At 30.2% G+C, this 20108-nt stretch overlaps 1 protein-coding gene across 1 annotated transcript; it reads right to left on the bottom strand.

Moving 5' to 3' along the window:
- Positions 1–4234: 4234 nt before the first annotated feature.
- On the bottom strand, positions 4235–16659 carry LOC101493053 (embryonic abundant protein VF30.1-like). Its single transcript, XM_004511118.4, has 3 exons — positions 16533–16659; positions 15101–15206; positions 4235–5141 (listed from the first exon to the last, which is right to left on the bottom strand). The coding sequence occupies exons 1-3, from the start codon at positions 16569–16571 to the stop codon at positions 4399–4401; spliced, it is 888 nt and encodes a 295-aa protein (XP_004511175.1). The 5' UTR covers positions 16572–16659; the 3' UTR covers positions 4235–4398.
- Positions 16660–20108: the final 3449 nt, after the last annotated feature.

Raw genomic sequence — 20108 nt, 5'->3', positions numbered from 1 at the left:
GTACTGAATTATTTGTAAAGAATCGAATCTTAAACAAGAGTTGAGACATCTCAAATTCTATCAAAAGAATCTCATTATTATTGTAAAACTCAAACTATAAGAGTTTAGTATAGTTTGGGTAGATTGTAAGAAATCCTATCAAGGTTGATAGGTGACTTGATTGAACTCCTTTCTGAGTGTAAAGTTTTTAACTTTGTAACAAATGAAGAAGGTTCTTTGTTTTGAACACTTAGTGGAAAATCTCACAGTTGTGAGGACTGGATGTAGCTCGAGTTGGGTGAACCAGGATATATCCTTGTGTGGTATCTCCTCCGTATCTATTTACTTTCAGTCTGGTTGATTATCAAGTTAAATATATAAACTGAATTACTAATTTTAACTAACCAAGAACATTCTCCATTTTCTGTTTTCACAACCAAGATCAATCTTGAGTTATTTTCTTAAGTTTTCAACAGGAAATTTTAAAAGGGTGTATTTCCAACTCAAACCCCTATTTCTTGTAAATTGACGTCGCTACTTCAAGTTTCTTCAATCCTCTAATCTTCTCGTTGCATTCAAATTCTAATGATCATTGTTTTGATTTTAGGATGTTCTATCTTTGATTGCGTAGATCCGTTGTCATGAATTTGAATTAGACCGTTTCTATTTGATGAGACATTTAATTTGGTGCAATTTAAGAACGTAACTGACTGAGCATTTTAATCCATTTAAGTGTGGACAAAAGTAACCGCTTGGACAGTCGAATCTTCAGTATCATAATCAAAGGCAGTGAGCCTTCATTGAATTTGTTTCTAAGTCGTGTGTAGATCATGTGTCTTTAGAGTCAACTTCTAGAGTCATAACTTTTATTAGAGTTAGAGTCGTTGACTTTTTTAACCATGAAAAATGATATGTTGACTTTTCATGTTGCGTTGACTTTTTCTTGTTGTGTTGAGTTTTTCATCAGATTAGACGTAGTATGCAGTTCAGAGTTAGATCCAATCATCTTCTAGTGTTGAATTATTGGCCAGAGGCAACTTAGTAGAGGCAGAGTCAACATTGTACATTAGAGTCCGATGTTTGCCTCTATTGCTTTGTTGGAGGCAGCTTATTGAGCATGTTGCACTTGACTTCATAGTCTTATCTTCATAGGTGAAACCTTAGAGGTAGATTATCATAGTCATATCTTTAGGCTCAGATACTTAGATGGAGAGGCAGATCCTTAGAGGCATCTCCTTTAGAGACTACGAAGGGCATGTGTTGGTCCTTTCCTCTAGTTGTTCTTTTATTCAATTTCTCTTAATTTGCTTGCGTCCTCTAATGTGCAACACAACAAATGGTGCGTGTTGTTCTTTTCCTCTGATTTGTCCTTCTATTCTATTTCCTCTTAGTCTGTTTGCTTCCTCTAATGTGCAATATAGCGAAGGTCGCGTGTTGTTCCTTTCCTATGATATATTTGCTTCTGATTATTTCTTTTCCTCTAGTGATGTCAATCTGGTGGTATCCTCTACTGGTATGCTTTGGTAGCATCCTTTGATTTGAGGCGCTTCCTCCAATCCGAGCCACTTCCTTTGATCTTGGGTGTTTTCTCTTATTCTAACACCTGAACTAAATAGTGATATTATGTGATTATGTGTTTAATGTGATTACATTGTCTTTATTTATATTACGCTTTTACGTGAATTCAATATACTCACCTATGTTTGTTTGTGTAGTAGTGCAATGGTGCATATGATCACCAAGACATAGGTGACCAATAGAAGTTGGCGAACATTTGGAATATTTTAATTACTTGGTTTTATGATGCCGTGCACGTCTAGATTTACGAGAATTGTGATATTGAGCTAGGATTATTTTTCTACGACTATTTCAAATTGATGGTTGTTTTGAATAATTGCAAACATCATAGTTTTTATTTTGATATTTATTTTGCAATAACAGAATAAATTTATTTGGTTGTGATATCTTATTCTCTTAAACAATTTTATTTGAATAAAAAATTATCGAGTAATGTTATGTCTACGTAAAACAAGATTATTTTGGAATTTATGTGTCATAGAACTCATGAATGAAAGCTTCAATATCAACCTTAAGAATGTCCAAACACTCCTTTAGAAAATTAATGCTGAAGCCATCGGGTCAAAGGCCCTTATTCTCGTCACAATTTCATACGGACATCTCTGTTTTTTTTTTTTCTTCATTATTGAAAAGGGCCTCTCCATTTCCTCCGAACCCTTAGGCTTGTGAAATCCAACCCATAAAAATATCATCTCCATTGCTTTAAGTAGGGTTGTTCATGATTCAATTTTTTAAATAACCAAACCATATTCATTTTAAAACTATTATATGGATTAAGATTTATAACCAAATTTACATTTTGGTTTAAAACTAGTTGTAAAATTAATTATAGTTAAATAATCGAATTTCTGATTATGCAATCAGTTTCGACAAATCCAATTTTAAAACTGATTTTTTTTTCAACATCGGTTAGAATTCAGTTATTTTTTAATTGAATTGTGTATTTTTAATTAATTCGAAAACTTGATATTATATATGAAAAACTCGATATAACTTGTTAACTTCAAAAATTTGATGCATTATGAAACTATGAAGACAAAACTAGGAGCAAACTTGAGCATATTTTTCTTTTTATTACCTTAAATAAATCCTCACCATATAATCCAATCAGTAATAAATGAATGTAAATTACAATTTATACATTGTATTACACCATAACCTGCAACACTCTCCAAATTTGACATACACCCTCAGATAAAATGAAAGACAAAAAAATATGAGAAATCAATAAATGATTTACAACAGGGTGAAATATGACAAAATAATATATATATATATATATATATTAATATATATAACATTTTTATAAATATGAAAGAATAAAAAATAATTAAACTTATATAAGATGTCAAAAGAAAAAGTTTAAGATGAACAAAAAGACTAATTTGTACAAAATGAAATAATTAAAAATGAGTTATGTTTTATATATATATATATATATATATATATATATATATATATATCAAGGAAAAGTCTAAGATGAACAAAAAGACTAATTTGTACAAAATAAAGTTATTAAAAATGTGTTATGTTTTTATGCATTATTTTAAAACTGAAGGTATGAACTTTATTGTATAAAAAAGGCAAATATATTTTTTAGGAAATAAGTTTTTTGTTGTGAAAAGATGAGAGTTTGTTAAAGTAATGAAAATGGTGAAATTTCTACTGAAAACTCGTGCTACTGAAAGAATGATACAAAACTTAATACCCGTAGAAATGGAGAAAAAAATGAAGTACTGTTAAGTTAGGAAATGATTGAAATTTAGAAAAGGAAAAGATAAATGGAAGAATGAAGTTGAATTTTAATTTAGATTAAAATTATGAATGTTGCTAATCCACTCTTATCTGGTTATTTTTGGATTTGAATTTTAATCTGGTTATTAAGAGTGGAAAAATAACCAGATTAAAATTCAAATCCAAAAATTAAACATGAGTATATATTCAACCAGTTAATAAACAAGTTGGATTATAACCATATTATTTTAACTAAAAATTTAAAATAGATTTGGATTCAATTATGGATTTGGGCCTAATAACTGGATTTTTTGCACAGCCCTAACTTCAGGTAATATGTCATGTTGATCCTACATATTAACTGGGAAAAAAAAACTGTCATGTTGTTCCTACATATTAACCGGAAAAAAAATATGTCATATTGATCCTACATATCTTTTGGTCTTTTGGTAATTTTGATTTGGTTAATATATGATTGATTTCTACAAATACGTGTTTTTTTTTATTATTTTAGTTTCTGTAAGTTTTTGTTTTGTTTTTAGTCTTTGTCCTTTTGTTTTAGTTCTTGCGAAATTGAATTTTAATGAAATTTGTCACTGCAATTCCTTATATCTCTAATGATCAAGGGACTAAAATGAAATATTATATTTATATTGTATTGACTCATTTCAATAAAAATCAATTTTACAAGGATTAAAACAAAATACCAAGGACTAAATATATATATATATATATATATATTTACAAAGACAAAAGTGAAACAAAAAAATTTACTAAGACTAAAACAAAACAAAAACTCATAAATGTAGGGATCAATTATATATTTAAGCCTTTTGATTTTAATTACTTTTAACATTAGTCCATTTTGGTCATATTATTTCTTTGACCTAAATGAATGATCATGAGATTTTGTAATTTTTTTCTTTCTTTCAATAATACTACATCAAACACAACAATTTTTTGCTCATTGTCAAATAGAAACTAAAACAAATTGGCCATGCAGTGTTAGAGTGGCAAACCTCACCTCAAACTCAGTTCTAACAAGTTTTATACAGAATACACTATACACGTAACATAAGATATTCTCAACTAGAGATGGAGAAATCTTCAACCAGAGATGGCACGAGAATGATCAACAGAGTCACTCACAGCATCAATAGGCACCCAAGCAATTGCTTTGTTGCCAATGAAATGGCAAATAGGGATTGTTCCAGGCACGACTTTGAGTACTTTATAAAGCATATCGGGATTCATACCTCTTGTATCATGGTGGCATATAGTTAATGCCTTAGATTTAGTTCCATCAAAGGCCATTAATGAGACCATGAAAGTTGTTGTTGAATTGCCTTGGTGGCAATAGAATACAACTTTTTCAAAATTCAATCTATGACACATCACTGCTCTGTCTCCTATCTTTTTCACTTCCTCCACTACATATTGGTTTTGATTTTGAGCAAATGAACTTGACATCACTTTTATGTTCTTCCCAAGCTTTGAAATGGAAAAATTCATCATTGATTCTAGTGATGGTGCACAGTGCTTGTCTTCCCCTATTGCTCTTGAGCTCCAACAATAGTCATGAAGAATATGGGTATCTTTTTTACCCCATGTGTGTACTCCAAAAGTTTGACTTACCCTTTCACTTGATTTTTGATCCCACCACACATTAATTCCAAAAGGTTGGCTTGATTTTTTTAGTGACACTTGTTCCCTTGATGTTAATAGTTGAATTTCAGAATTCTTTTGGATGCCCAAGCTCATTTTTTTCCCAGGATAGAGGTCATGTTCAAAAAAGACGGTCCAATATTGCTTCTCTTCTTGGCTTCCAATAGGTACACTGATTCCCTTATCTGCACCATCAAAGACGAAACCAAATTCCTAAGTGATCATAATTGTCATATATTACTAGAAAACAACTCATAAGGAATCATAAATAAAGGTACTTAATGTTAACAAAGAAAAGAGAAAGCAAGAGGAAGAAGAGAAACAACCATTCTAGGGTTTCATAACATAGAATAAGCCAAAACCAAAGTTAATAGGGTTACAATGAGTATATATATAAAAGAATAGAATTGTCTAGAATTGTCTAAAATACCCTTACTACTAATATATAATAATATTATCTAACATCTCCCCTCAAACTCACGATGCATTAACATGGAGCATCGAGAGTTTGTCAACTAAAAAAAACGAAAACGTTTAATGGAATGCATCTTTGTGAACAAATCAGCAATCTGTAAAGAAGAAGAGACAAACGGTAGAGTAATGATTCTATGCTGAAGATGATGACGAGAGGGGTAACGAGGAGGATCAACAATCGCAAGAGGTGGTTGGACAGCCGGGGGGACAAGAGGGATGTCACCAAAGAAGAAGCAACAATCAAAGAGAAGAACCAAGCCAACAAAAAATCAAACCGAAAAAGGAGCGATCAAAAAAAGGAGCAACAACCATATCAAAATCAACAGATAGGAACAACCAAAGAAGTAGCACCACGAAACCAAATCCAAACAAACTAAGTAGCAACAACCATATCAAAATCAACAGATAGGAACAACCAAAGAAGTAGCACCACGAAACAACCATATCAAAATCAACAGATAGGAACAACCAAAGAAGTAGCACCACGAAACCAAATCCAAACAAACCAAGGAGCAACAACCATATCAAAATCAACAGATAGGAACCACCAAAGAAGTAGCACCACGAAACCAAATCCAAACAAACCAAACCAAATAGAACCAAACAAAACTAAATCATATCAAACCAAACTAAACAAAGAGAGAAGCAACAAAGCAAATCACTAGAGAGATTAGCAATCAAACAGAAGAAGCAACAGACAGAGAGACAACACAGAAGATCAAATTTTCAGCCTCATCCAAGTATCCAACCCTTCCTAGAAGGTCAATCATACAACCATAATGCTCAATCTGAGGCACAATTCCAAATCTCTCCATTTCTTTGAAGCATCTTCTTCCTTCCTCTACCAAACCACAATGGTTGCAAGCAGATAACACACTAGTCATTGTTATCTCATTCGGTTCAAATCCTTCCCGTAACATTGCTGCGAATACTTCTAACGCTTCCTTCGCACAACCATTGACACCATAACCATTTATCAAAGCATTCCACGACGATGTATCTTTTTCATTCATCTCCTCAAAAAGCAATTTAGCTTTTCCAATTTCCCCACATTTTGCATACATATCAACCAAAGCATACACATGAACATCTTCATCAAGTCGGTTCCTTTGCACAAACCCATGAATCCAAACACCCAAATCCAAAGAACTCAAATCAGCAACAGCAGGAAGAACACTCACAACCGTCACTTTATTCATTTCCACATCCAAACGTCCCCTCATTTCCCAAAACAACTTCAACGCATCGTGCGATCGTCTATTCTCACAATATCCCCTAATCATCGCATTCCAACTAAGAACATTCTTGACAGGTATACAATCAAACATAAACCTAGCCGCCACAACATCATCATCCTCACAATAACCATGAACCATACTAGTCCAAGAAATAACCTTCTTATCCTTCATCTTATCAAACAAATCCCTCGCCAAATCCATACACCCCATTTTCACATACCCATCAATCATAACATTAGAAGCAGCAATATCTCTATCAGGCATAACATCAAAAAGCTTCCTGGCCTCACTCATATCCCCACACCTAGCAAACCCAACAATAACAGCAGTCCAAGAAACCAAAGTTCTCACGCACATTTCAACCAAAGAAGTCCCAACATACAAATTAACACAAAACCCATTTTTCAAAACAACACAATGAACCTCTAAACCTTCTCTCAAAGCCATACAAATAATGAGACAAACAAAATCACTGAGACAAAATAAATTAGGGATAACCTGGTGTTGTGCGAGCATGAATTCTCCCCCTACAGACATCGTTTTACCGATCCGACCGTTGAAGACGAAGACCTGAATGTTGTGAACCTTCTATCCAAAAATCAGCCAAATCCAACGGTTAACGAATGCGCAATCGATGTTTTTGTGAGACTGATTTAACAAAATCGGGAACAAGGTTACTCTTCTCTTTTCTCTTTTGGTGGTTGCCTTTTCTATCAAAATAGTCTCTCTCTCTTCTCTACGGTAGATCCTAGGATGATAATTCTCAATCATCTCTTCATAACGATCAATCAAAATCCCCCAATAACCATGCAAATAATAATGATTCTCAAAGTAAACTTTACCACCCATTGTTCTTTTTAGCTCGGTTGGTTAGAGCGCCAAACCCTAATGGGTTGTGGAAAGGTTTATAGAACCCTAATAATTTTTTTTCCGACTGATCTACTGAAAATAAACGAAAAGCTACAAAGAAGGGGTAAACCAGAATTGAGACACGGTTTACCGAAAAAATCTCACTAAATATTGGAATGTTAGAAAAGAGAAACTATAATTATATTCCCTAATTGTTGGGAACTCGACAGCGGAATAGAGGCGGGATCATTCAAGGAGGATCGAAATAGGCTCTAGATACCATGTTAACAAAGAAAAGAGAAAGCAAGAGGAAGAAGAGAAACAACCACTCTAGGGTTTCATAACATAGAATGAACCAAAACCAAAGTTAATAGGGTTACAATGAGTATATATATAAAAGAATAGAATTGTATAGAATTGTCTAAAATACCCTTACTACTAATATATAATAATATTATCTAACACTTAATTGTAGGTGTGAAATATATAATGTAATGGTTCGCAACTTGTTGCGAAGCTTTTGTTTAATTAAGATTTTTGGTGGGGAAGGATTTTTAATGATAAGCCAACATAAATTACAAATACCTTGTATCGGTAGTCAAATGCAATGCCATTTATGTAATTATATTGGTACAACATATCATACACTTCATATTAGGTTTTTTTTTATATATCTTTTTTTTATTTAACCAAAATGCCACACTCAGAAAAATAAAATACAAAAATGTCCTATTTTTTTGCTTTAGTTGCTGATCAAAATTTGGGGATGCAACGATGTGAAGAAAAAATTTTGTATCCCTCAATAGATGGTCGCATTCCGAGGATCCGACTTTCTACAGCTATATTTTTTTGTTTTTTTGTCATTTCATAAATAATTCATTTTATTATTATTTAATAAATTATAAATAATTAAAATATTTAAAAATTCAAAATATTATTAATAAAATACATTAACAAATAATAATAATAATAATTATAATTATAATTTTAATAGTAATATAAATTTTAATAATAAAAAGAAACTTATATTAGTAAAATAAAATAAAAATACATTAAATTAAAAGAAAAAATACATTAAATTAAAGAGAAAAAATACTACCAACTAAAAAAAAAATATCAAATTTAAATTAATTATTTCTATCTAAATAGCCTCCAGTTCCACATCTACGCGGTCGAACTCGTCTAGCCTTTTGTACAGCTTGAGGTTGTTGTGGTTGATCCTCAATTTGATCATTATCTTCGTCATAATATTTCTGTGGATTAGAACCACTACCACCTGCTTCGGTATAAATTTGAGTTTTGATGTTATACATGGAATCAAAAATAGCATAAGCCGACTCAGGAGTTGTACAATGAGTACCAAATAAATTATAAAAAATCTCACTCCATGTCGGATTAACGGGAGTTGGTATTGTTTGCACTGAAGGAACGTAGTACTGAGTCAGTATATCTGCAGATTCATGTAGATGTGGTGGTGATGATAAAAAATGGTGTTTAATGCATGCTATGTTGTTGTGGGATTGATTGAGGGGTTGAGTGAACATCAGGATATGTTGAAGGTTGCAAACGTGGATCACACAGGTATCTTTCCACATATATATATATAATTTGGTGTGATGTATGAACCAATTCATATATTCTTTACTCTGGTGTAAAACACCTTCTATGAATTGACCTTGCAATACGTAATTATAACGTTCATTCTAATGTTAAATCTCATCTTTTCAAACCACACTCCAATTATCATCAATGTCACGCCTCATGTCGACCTCATGATAGATTGTCATATCCTCCGAAGGTTGCGGAATTTGTTGATGGAAGCCAAACTGAAAGTGTGACTCTATCTGCATAATGTTTTTCGATGATATGATAATAATGCAGATAGGTACATGCAGTCCAAGTGTTCATCTCTTGTTCGGCTACCTCATGTTGGAATCCGAGATACGGTCTCCAACGAAACTGATATGTTAAAAAATAGGCTAAAGTAAATATTAAGAGGTATAAAAAATATATAATTAAAAAGTGCAACTAGATGTAAATGAATATATTACTTCCTGAACCATCATATGATCGATTGTATTCTGATATCCTTCTATATCATTGTGAGGAACTCTACTGAAATTTAGACCACCGAAATTAAATCTATCAAATATATAAAAAATATAATAAAATTAGTAATATGGTAAGTAATAAGTTTTAAAAAAAATAAAAAAAATTATGTGTAATAGTTACCTTTGTGCAAGTGGAAATATTCATGCACTTGGTGCATCTAGAGCAACACAAGTCAAATGATACTATGTCCGGTTTTGCAACAACAATGCACATCCTCCCATCGATATCACGTCGGGTTTCGTAGCAAGGCATAATTCTCTATAGAGTGTTGCTAAAATTGCCGAACCCCAACTATATTGGGATGCTTTATTTAAATCGCCCAAGAGTGAAAGATATTTTAAATGTACACGATTGTTGGATTTGTCCGACACCAACAATTCTCTGATCATACGTAGTATATATGCTCGACATGATGCTTCTTTTTCTACTTCAGATGCATTTTCACCAACATCGTCAAAAGTATCTTTAAGCCATTTTAATTTAATAAATTACCCTTCGTTGCTCCCTCGGGTAGGATAACTCCAAAGTATTCTTGACAAACATCTTTAACATTCACAAAATTTGAACCGCTAACAGGAAAATCAGAAACATTTAATCCTAAAATGTAGTATATGTCTTCTAAAGTTATTGTGCATTCACCTATTAGGAGATGAAAAGTATGAGTTTCTGGTCTCCATCTTTCAACCGTAGCAGTAATCAAACAGAGATCTATTTTATAGTTTTCAAGTTTAATCACTTCACCAAATTCGACCTGTTGCAAATATGGTAATATGGCTTCGTTCGGTTTATTGTTGACATGGCCATGACATCTCAGTTTGTCCTTGGAGGGTATATGAAATTAATAATATATAAAGTACTACGCTAATATATTTGAAAATAATGTATATGATAGTAATATAAAATACTCAATATATATGACACTAATATAAAATACTTACAAATGCGTTAATGTATTGAACTTCAGCTATGTGATTTGTAGATAATTCCATTAGAAAAATTGGAGAAAGTGTGTTTGAGAACTTTGAAGAAATTACAAATGCATTGTAGAAATTTTCAGCTATGTGATTTAAGAAATTTAGATTAAGAATGTTGGAGGAAGTGTATTTGAGAACGTTGGTTTGGATACTTTATCTAGGAAATCGCAGGGCCACGTTGCGATCCCCCCCGTCAGCGATCCATTTGGGACGTCGCATCCCCAGGCAACACTCTCTTTGAGACGTCGCATCCCCAGGTTGCGATCCCTTACGGATGAATTCGAGCCACTCATTTCATCTAATCGATGGTTGTGGATCCTAGTTACAATCAAAAGTGTGGATGCTTGTTACAGTCAAAGGTGTGGATCCTTGTTCATTTCATTTTATTTAATTTGGACAATCCAAAGTAGTTTATCAACAGTCGTGGATGGTTCAGTAGAATAGTAAGAATCCTTGTTATTTTAGTTGGACCAATCAAATTGATCTATTAAACCTTTAATCTTGACCATCCAAATTAATTTATCAGCAATTGTGGATGGTTCAGTAGAAAAATATGAATCCTTGTTATTTTACCAGGACCAATCAACTTGATTCTATTAAATATTAAATCTTGACCATCCAAATTAATTTATCAATGACTATGGATGGTTCAGTAGAAAAATATGAATCCTTGTTATTTTATTTGGACCAATCAAATTGATTCTATTAAATATTAAATTTTGATCTTCTACACTTTACTAACTTGTATAAATAGAAAACTAGATCACACTATATCACCACACCTTCTATCTCATCATACAGTCTAACATTTCATACTTAATCAATTACATAATCATGGTTGCTCAACAAGTCATTTGTGTTGTTTATTACAATGGTTCAATTGTCGATGGAGTTGAAGGTAAAACATTTGTAAGTGATTACAAAGAGGTGTTCAAAGTATATTCTAGCAGCAACCTAGCTCGTCTAAAGAATTTCATTAAGAAAAAGTTACAACTCAACGACAGTGTCATGATAACTGATGAAGGTTTGCGATGACGAAGATGTTCAACTCATGTTTGATGTTTATGCACAGTGGTCACAAATCAGCACCATCGAGTTATATATTACATTTGAAAGTGGTCCTACTTCAACAAATCAACCATCAACCTCAAACGTACCTAATCCCAACTACATCCAATCATTCGATCATTATCAACCCGACTACATTCCATCTTTTGATCAAAGAACCCCTTATCAACTTGACGTATATTCTCTATCACAACACTATGAACCATACTCTAGCCAAAATGAACAAACTCAACAAGTCCACAATGTCTCCCAACAACTCTGTCACAAATCTCTCCCAACAAGTCCACAATATGATCTTCCGCTTAGTGTCTTGTATAATATCAACGAGGAAGAATTAGGTGACTATAGTGAAGAGGATGAAACATACTTTGATGAATCATCCGATGATTCTAAATACAATGATGTTGATGAAGATATGAAAGCAGAAGATCAACCTATCCTACCTGTATTCCATCCACCATTTCACATGAAGAACATCAATTTAGACACCACAAACCAACCAACTGAATTTGATCACATGTTCATTGACAAAGCCCCAACAGTAGATGAAACTTTTGCGGTTGGAATAAAGTTTCAGAACAAGGATGAATGTGTACATGCAATCAAACGTTATCATTTAAAATAATAATTGAATTTTGTGATGCAAAAATTAGATTTAGAAAGATACGTTATTAATTGTTCAAATCCAAATTGTTTGTTTAGATGCATAGCTTCAAAACGTAAAAAGAGTGAATTGTGGGTGATTGGTAAATTGAATGCGCCGCCTCATACATGCACAAATTCTGCATTATCATAAGATCATATGAAACTCAATTCTAACATGATATGTGCAATCATAATGCAAGTTATGAGAGTGCACCCTTCAATCAAAGTGAAGGGTCATTATTGCTCAGGTTCCGGCTTTGCACAACTACACAGTAAGTTATAGAAAGGCTTGGTTGGAAAAAAAATAAAGCGATCAAATAAATTTATGGCAATTGGGAAGAGTCTTACAATCAACTTCCATGATGGTTATTAGCTATGCAAACGTTTGCTCCAGGAACCAAAATTTAAATGGAAACGATCCCAACTTTTCATGAGAATGGTTTGATAAATGGGATGATGAGAATCTTTCATAGATTATTTCGAGCTTACGTTTCGTGCATATCTGTGTTTAAATTCTGCAAACCAATTTTACAAGTTGATGGGACTTGGTTGTACGACAAGTATAAGGGAACTTTATTGGTAACAGTTGCACAGGATGGGAACGACAATGTAATTCCTATTGTTTATGCTCTTCTGGAAGGTGAGACAAAAGAAGGTTGGAGTTTCTTTTCGAGAAATTTGAGAAAATAAGTCACTCCACAAGTCAACATTTGTTTGATTTCAAATAGACACGAATCTATCAAGAGTGCTTATAATAATCTGAATAATGGGTGGCAAGATCCTCCGTCAAAGCATGTGTTATGCGTCCGACATATTACACAAAATTTTGCAAGGGAATTTTAGGATAATGCTTTGAAAAAAAAAGTTATTTCTATGGGTAATAATTTAATTCTTACTTCTTATCATTAATGAATAATTTAATTATTAATTTTTATAATTAGTGTAATAATGCAGTGTCTATTGTTTTAATACAGGTTACTCAATCAATGAGTCTACATATCGATACTACTGCAAAGAAATCAATATCATAAATCCAGAAGCTTTGAAATGGTTAAACAATATACCACGACAAGATGGATTCAAGCATTTGATTGAGGTAGTTGTTGGGGTCAGATGACCCCCAACCTTGTGGAGTCGATTAACGCAATATTAATAAGACCACACAACCTTCCCATCACTGTTTTGGTTCAATCAACATATTATAAAACACGGACACTGTTTTCAACCATGGCGAAACAACACGCATCAATTTTAGCTTCTGGTCAGGTATACACAAAAACATGCATAACTTTTATGAAATCAGAAATACATCAATTTTAGCTTCTGGAGCAACCATACTTTCATGGTCCACGAGACGGTAAATCCAAGAGAAGGGCGATCAATTGGTCATTTTAGTGTAAACCTTCTTAACAATTGGTGCGACTATGGGAAATATCAAGTTAAACATATGTCTTGTTCACATGTGATAGCAGCATGTTCTAGGATCAAATATGATTATTGGAGCTTTATACCTAATGTGTACAAGGTGGAAACGATACTAAAAGTCTACGACGAAGCGTTCCAACCCATACCAAACGAAGGATATTGACCACAATATGACGGTGTTAAGGTGGTCACAATCCACTAATGCGGAGAGCCAAGAAAGGTCGTTCAAACACCAAACTCATTAGAACAGAAATGGACACTATGGATAGAGTCCCAAGAAAGTATGAATTATGTCGGGTATCTGGTCATACTAGGAAACATTGTCCAAACATTGTTGGCACATCTATTCAGAATTAATGTATTTTTTTCTTTTAATTTAATATATTTTTATTTTATTGTATCAATATAATTTTATTATTATTATTATTATTATTATTATTATTATTATTATTATTATTATTATTATCATTATTATTGTTATTATTAAAATTAATAATATTATTAAAATTATTATTATTATTACTATTATTATTATTATTTATTAATGTATTTTATTTTATTGATAGTATCTTAAATTTTTAAATATTTTAATTATTTATTAAATAATAATAAACATAATTATTTATAAAATGGCAACAAAAATAAATATAGCAGTAGAATGTCGCATCTCCAGGATGCGACCATCTATTAAGGGGTAAAAAAAAAATTTCTCCACTTTGTCGCATCTTCAGGTTGCGATCAGCAACTGGAACAAAAAAGTAGGGTATTTCTGTACTTTTGTTCAGAGTGTAGCATTTTGGTCAAATAAAAAAATAGAATATAAAAAAAAAGTCTCATATTAAAATAATTGTGGCTTTACAAAATTATTTTACAATAAATATTATTTTCAATTTTTAATATTATTTTATTTTATTTTTTTATAATTGTATCTTTCAATTACTATTATATATATTATTTGTAAAATATTAATTTTACTCTTCATTTATAATAGCATAAAATATATCAATAATTAATAAAGATAATCTAATAAAATAATTATTTTATTTCTTCTATTTATTATTTTCTTTAATATATATGCAAAAAATTTAAATGACTTATATCTATTTAAATTAGAAGGAGAGTATGTTTTACATGAGTAGCTATTAGCTATATTCATCTTATCCTATTAACGACATTTTGGACTTAATTAAAAGGTTAAAATAATTACAAGAAGCCGAAATAGTTTTATATATATATTTTTAAAAAAATTAGATGATATAATTATTATTATAATTTAAAATATAATATTTAATTTAATAATATTAATATTTATTAATTAATCTATGTTCAAAAAATATACAATAATTTATATTTACTAACCAGGCAGCAGCAAATCTAAAAGAGCTTTAGGCAGAGGAGTGTTTGGCCAAACAGATTTCCAATATTCTTCTCCTGATTGAGATGCATCAATTCCCACGATAACCAACTGCAAAACATCATCAAGTTAGGGAGTCACTTTCAATGTAAAGAATCAGAGTAATTAATCTTTCAAGAAAAAATTGGTGGAGGTCGACATTTGTGTCATGGATAAAATACTTTCATCTAAGACTAGTAATTTTGTTATACATTGAGATTGCTGTAATTGTCTAATGGATTATTTACAAGAGTTTAACTTTTTTTGTGTGTGTGTGATAATAGATTGAAGTATCTCTAATTAAACTCCCTTAAATAATTGTTTATAAAAACAAAAGGTGTCAATCAATGTCTAGAACACTAATATGTTATTTTAGAGTTTTGTTGGATAAATACTAATATTATAAAATCAAAATTAAAAAGAAATTTTAATTTAATTTATTTAAAATAAGTAAATTTAAAAAAATACATGACAATAAATATGATTGCATATTTAGTTATCAAACACATTAAAATCTAGAATATCGAAGTGCTAAACAAAAGTGTTTATTTAAATATGTATATTTTTAATCAATACATTAATTCATAATTAGTCACTTATTATATTTTTTTACTCAAACTTATTAATATTTTTTTAATCAGTTGTTTATGTTTGTAATTTCATATATTTAATTCATCTCGCTCCTTCTCATTCATGACATGTATATACATAGATTTTATAATTCTATGATATACTTTTTACTATATAATGAAAATAATTTTATGTGAATATGAAGAAAATATATTTTAAAATAAGACAATAAAATATAATAAAGAAAAAGACAAAAGTTGAAATAAGACAAAGTGACTTGTGACATTTAATTCAAACTCAAACCATTGGGACTTGGACAAAAATTTAATCATAAAGTATTTCATCTATACTTTTTATTAAATTATATTTTGGCTTAAATTATTTTTAGATTTTTACTAAATTCTTATAAACTTGTTTCGTTTCATTTAAAAAAAATTAAACACTCGATTTTTTTTATGTTTTGTATTTATCTTTTTAATTTAAAAATGTACGACAAATACTTTGATTATGTGAGTTTTATATATTGTATACTTTAATCTATAAAATTATAAATGTTCGATATTTTTGTTCATAAGGTACAAATTTTAAACATTTATAAAAAAACCCAACATTTTAAACGTTTGTAATCTAATAAATTATAATTTTTTTTTTATATTTATCATGTAATAGACCAATTAAATTTAAACAAATAAAAATTTAAGAAATTTATAAAATGTTAAAACTAAAATAAAACAAAAATAATTAACATTATAAACTAAATTATTTAATATTTGTAATTTACAAGACCAAAATGAAAATAGTGATAAAGCAAAACAGAAAATAGCTTACACAGAGTAGAGCTACAAAAGAGATATGTGTAAACTCCATGAAACTATGTAGTGGTATAAGTCAAGTGAGTATTTTTCTGAGTCTGAAGGACGTACTGCTGCTATATTTATAGTAAATTCGATGTCTATCCTCACAAAGAAAGTATTGTCTTTTTGCAATCCAATTGATACCTTAACATATATTATTAGGAAACCAACCATACACTCTATTAAAAATAATATATTTGCTAAAAAGATAATATCAACTACTGATTAAAATCTAAAATATGCAATTATTTGAGAATGAAAATTTGAGAATTACTTCATCGCAATACATAATACGAATAATAATACGAATATTGTTAGCAACACACTTGTTAATACACATTTTTTAACACACTTTAAGATTAGTTAAAATTCACATAGATCTCACTAAATCATGTGAGTCTCATATGAATTTGATGAGACTTTAAATTTAAACCGATCAAATAATATGTTAAAAAAAAGATGTTAAAAAGTATTTGGCTAATATTATTTATATAATATTGAATCAATATTATCACTTCATAGGACAAATTATCAATAGAAAAAATGCAAATGGTTAAAAATTTAACAATCAAAGAAAGATAATGGTTATTTGATTAATATATCCTTTTTAAATATTAGTGTACTTTTTTAATATAAATGTAAAACAGAGAATAATCGTCAAGCAAATTATTTTTTCACATAGTATTTTCATTTTAGACCTAATTTTTAAATTTTTAAGGCATCTTTCAAGTTTGATGCATCAAAATTTGCTTATCTTCTTTGGAGCATTTAGAAGCAAAGAAATAATAAATTATGTAATGCATGACCATGTTAATGTCAATGTTGTGCCAACATATAATATCAAACAGAAATAATGCACAAATAATGAAAGATGCACTATTCATTGCTATTTTTACAATCAACCTTTGAATAGTGGAACAAAAGAAATTGAGCGGTGTCTATGTCGTGCTGACCACTCTCCATGAAGAAATATAATTTCAAAATGCATTATTTCATAACCGTGAATACATATAATACAGTAATTTTTCACTTAGAAAATTTATATTTGATTAACTAAGTTCCCCAATTTAATTATCAAATAATAAAATATTTCTTTAATAAAAACTAGAACACTCATTTGTGTGTGATCCTATAAGTTCAATACTAAACCGATAATAGATTAATCAAATTAATACACTAATCAAGTTAGAGGTCTAGTTAGAGCGCTCCTCAACGTCTAGAAAGTATATATGAAGTATTTATTTTACTTTTAAAAACCACTAGAAGAATAGTTTAGTATTTTCTTCCATTCAATTGTTTACTTTAGAGCATGATATTATTGTAAACTCTGATAAGTTAATATATATGATTCAAAAAACACATTTCTTATATCATTTAGTTTCCTGACTAGGGGTTTTATTTTATCATAGAGCTCAAATTTATTATTGGAAATTGACGGATTTCATCTTGATTAATCATTAATTATACAAGTATTTAATTATACTCAATATCTTTTCAACTAGCATCTTGAAGTATTAGGTGTCTAGAATTAAAAATCGATAAATAACTTGTTAATAATTACTAGATAATCATATCAAATAAAATTATTATATTTCTTCTTGAGATTTTTCTATTGACAAATTAAGGTAATGATAACTATTAAAAAGTCTCAATTGAATTAGTTCAATGATCATATCACCACAAATACATCATATGATATTTTTAATTTAATAAATAAAATCTATTAATTTTTATTCAATAAAGATCATTAAATATATATTGATATATCCAGATTAATGATGTCGTACTCACAATAATCTTATGATAAAAAAATAATTTAGATTAAAATAAGAAAATACTTTTTTTCATTGTCATAATCTGTCACAATAACAAGTCTTTAATTGTAGTCAAGAATTTATCAAATTAACTATATATTTAACTAAAGTTTACAAAAAAACACTCATCCAAGGAGGGCTAAAGTTTAAGTTTAATGAGAAACCCAAACTTTGACATGAAAGTCGACAATGATCCCTTTGAAAAAGGAACAACTAAAGCTGTAGATATGGTGAACATGGGAATCAAAAGGCATGAAGCAGTAGAGCCAAGGGTAGGTTGTACAAAATAGACAACACCAACACTTTTTAAAGCTTATTTTGTAAAACAATTGTCAGACTACATACCATTAAAAAAATCTTTTAAACTCATTAGATAATTCTTTTTAAGTAAATATAAACAAACTACTATTGTTATTGTTTGATTTTAAAAATCGAATGTTCATCCTTAATCTTTGTAATTTAGTTTTTTGTTTTGAATAAATAAAACATGAATGAGTTGTTGGTATATATGACCTCGTAATAAGCGGAATATATCAGAATGTATCAGTTCTTTATGAAATTAAATCAATTTCATACACACAGCGGAAATTAAATTGTGGCATACAAGATTAGCAAGTTTTATTAGATTGATATGAAATTAATCAAGATGCATACAAGTCAAATTATCAGATTAAACAATATTGCTTATCACAGAATATGTTTAACATGCATCTAATTTTAATCACATATACAGATATATCAAGATAGTAAATCAAAGGAGTTAAGGGTTAGAGAAGATTGCACCAAGGATTTATACTGGTTCAGTTGTCCACTTGACAACCTACATCCAGTCCTGCAAATCCAAACGGATTTCAGATTTTCTTCTCCAATAGAAAGAATCAATTACAGATTGTCCAGTTTCCTCCCCGAAACCTATCTATCTTAATGATCTTTTTCCTATTGATCACCCTCTGATCCTTGTAGATACTCAGCAACCTATCACAGAATCAAAGTACAACTCTTTCTTGTTGAGCACTCTCACCCAAGAAAGTAGTCACCAGTTTCTAGCTGGATTTTCTCGCTTTCGTTTTTGTTTCAAAGAATTATTACAAACAGAATTAAGAAAGAACAAAAAAATAGTCTTCAATCTTGGTCAATGTGGCTTCTCACAATTCTGGATATTCAAAGATTTGTTTATGAGAACCCTTGTCTTTCAAGATCACTTTTCCAGCTATCTTTTTGATTGTTGATAATCCTCTTTTTCTCTTTGATCTGAAAAAATAATCTCAATGTATTAACCAAGTGTTATTGTATATCAAGAATATTTCAGATTGATATCATTATCAGTTTCTATTCATGTTATCAAAAGAAAGATTGAAGACAGTTTATATAGTTTCTGAAAACCACATTAATCAATCGATTTACCAATCGATTTCATAAAGTGATAAACCAGTCTAATCGATTTGCCAATCGATTATCGTGTGTCTTGTTTTTCTTGAATCTTGAAACTATATAAGCCAATCGATTTACCAATCGATTATTTAAACAACATTTCTCAGTGATTATGTTAAGACTGATATGAATCGATTTCGTAATCGATTACAGATGTTATGTTCAAACTGAAACACATATCCATCGATTCCATAATCGATTTATCAAGTCTTCATAATCGACTAATCAAATACTTAAAATCGATTTGGTGGCATGCTCAGAGTTCACTGGGTTTTCAAAAGGTTTTGTCAATCGATTTGCCAATC

Source organism: Cicer arietinum, chromosome 7, assembly GCF_000331145.2.
Source record: "Cicer arietinum cultivar CDC Frontier isolate Library 1 chromosome 7, Cicar.CDCFrontier_v2.0, whole genome shotgun sequence".
NCBI classification, from domain to species: Eukaryota; Viridiplantae; Streptophyta; class Magnoliopsida; order Fabales; family Fabaceae; genus Cicer; species Cicer arietinum.
Note: the sequence above shows the minus strand (reverse complement) of the source record. Positions and strands in the feature narration are given on the sequence as shown.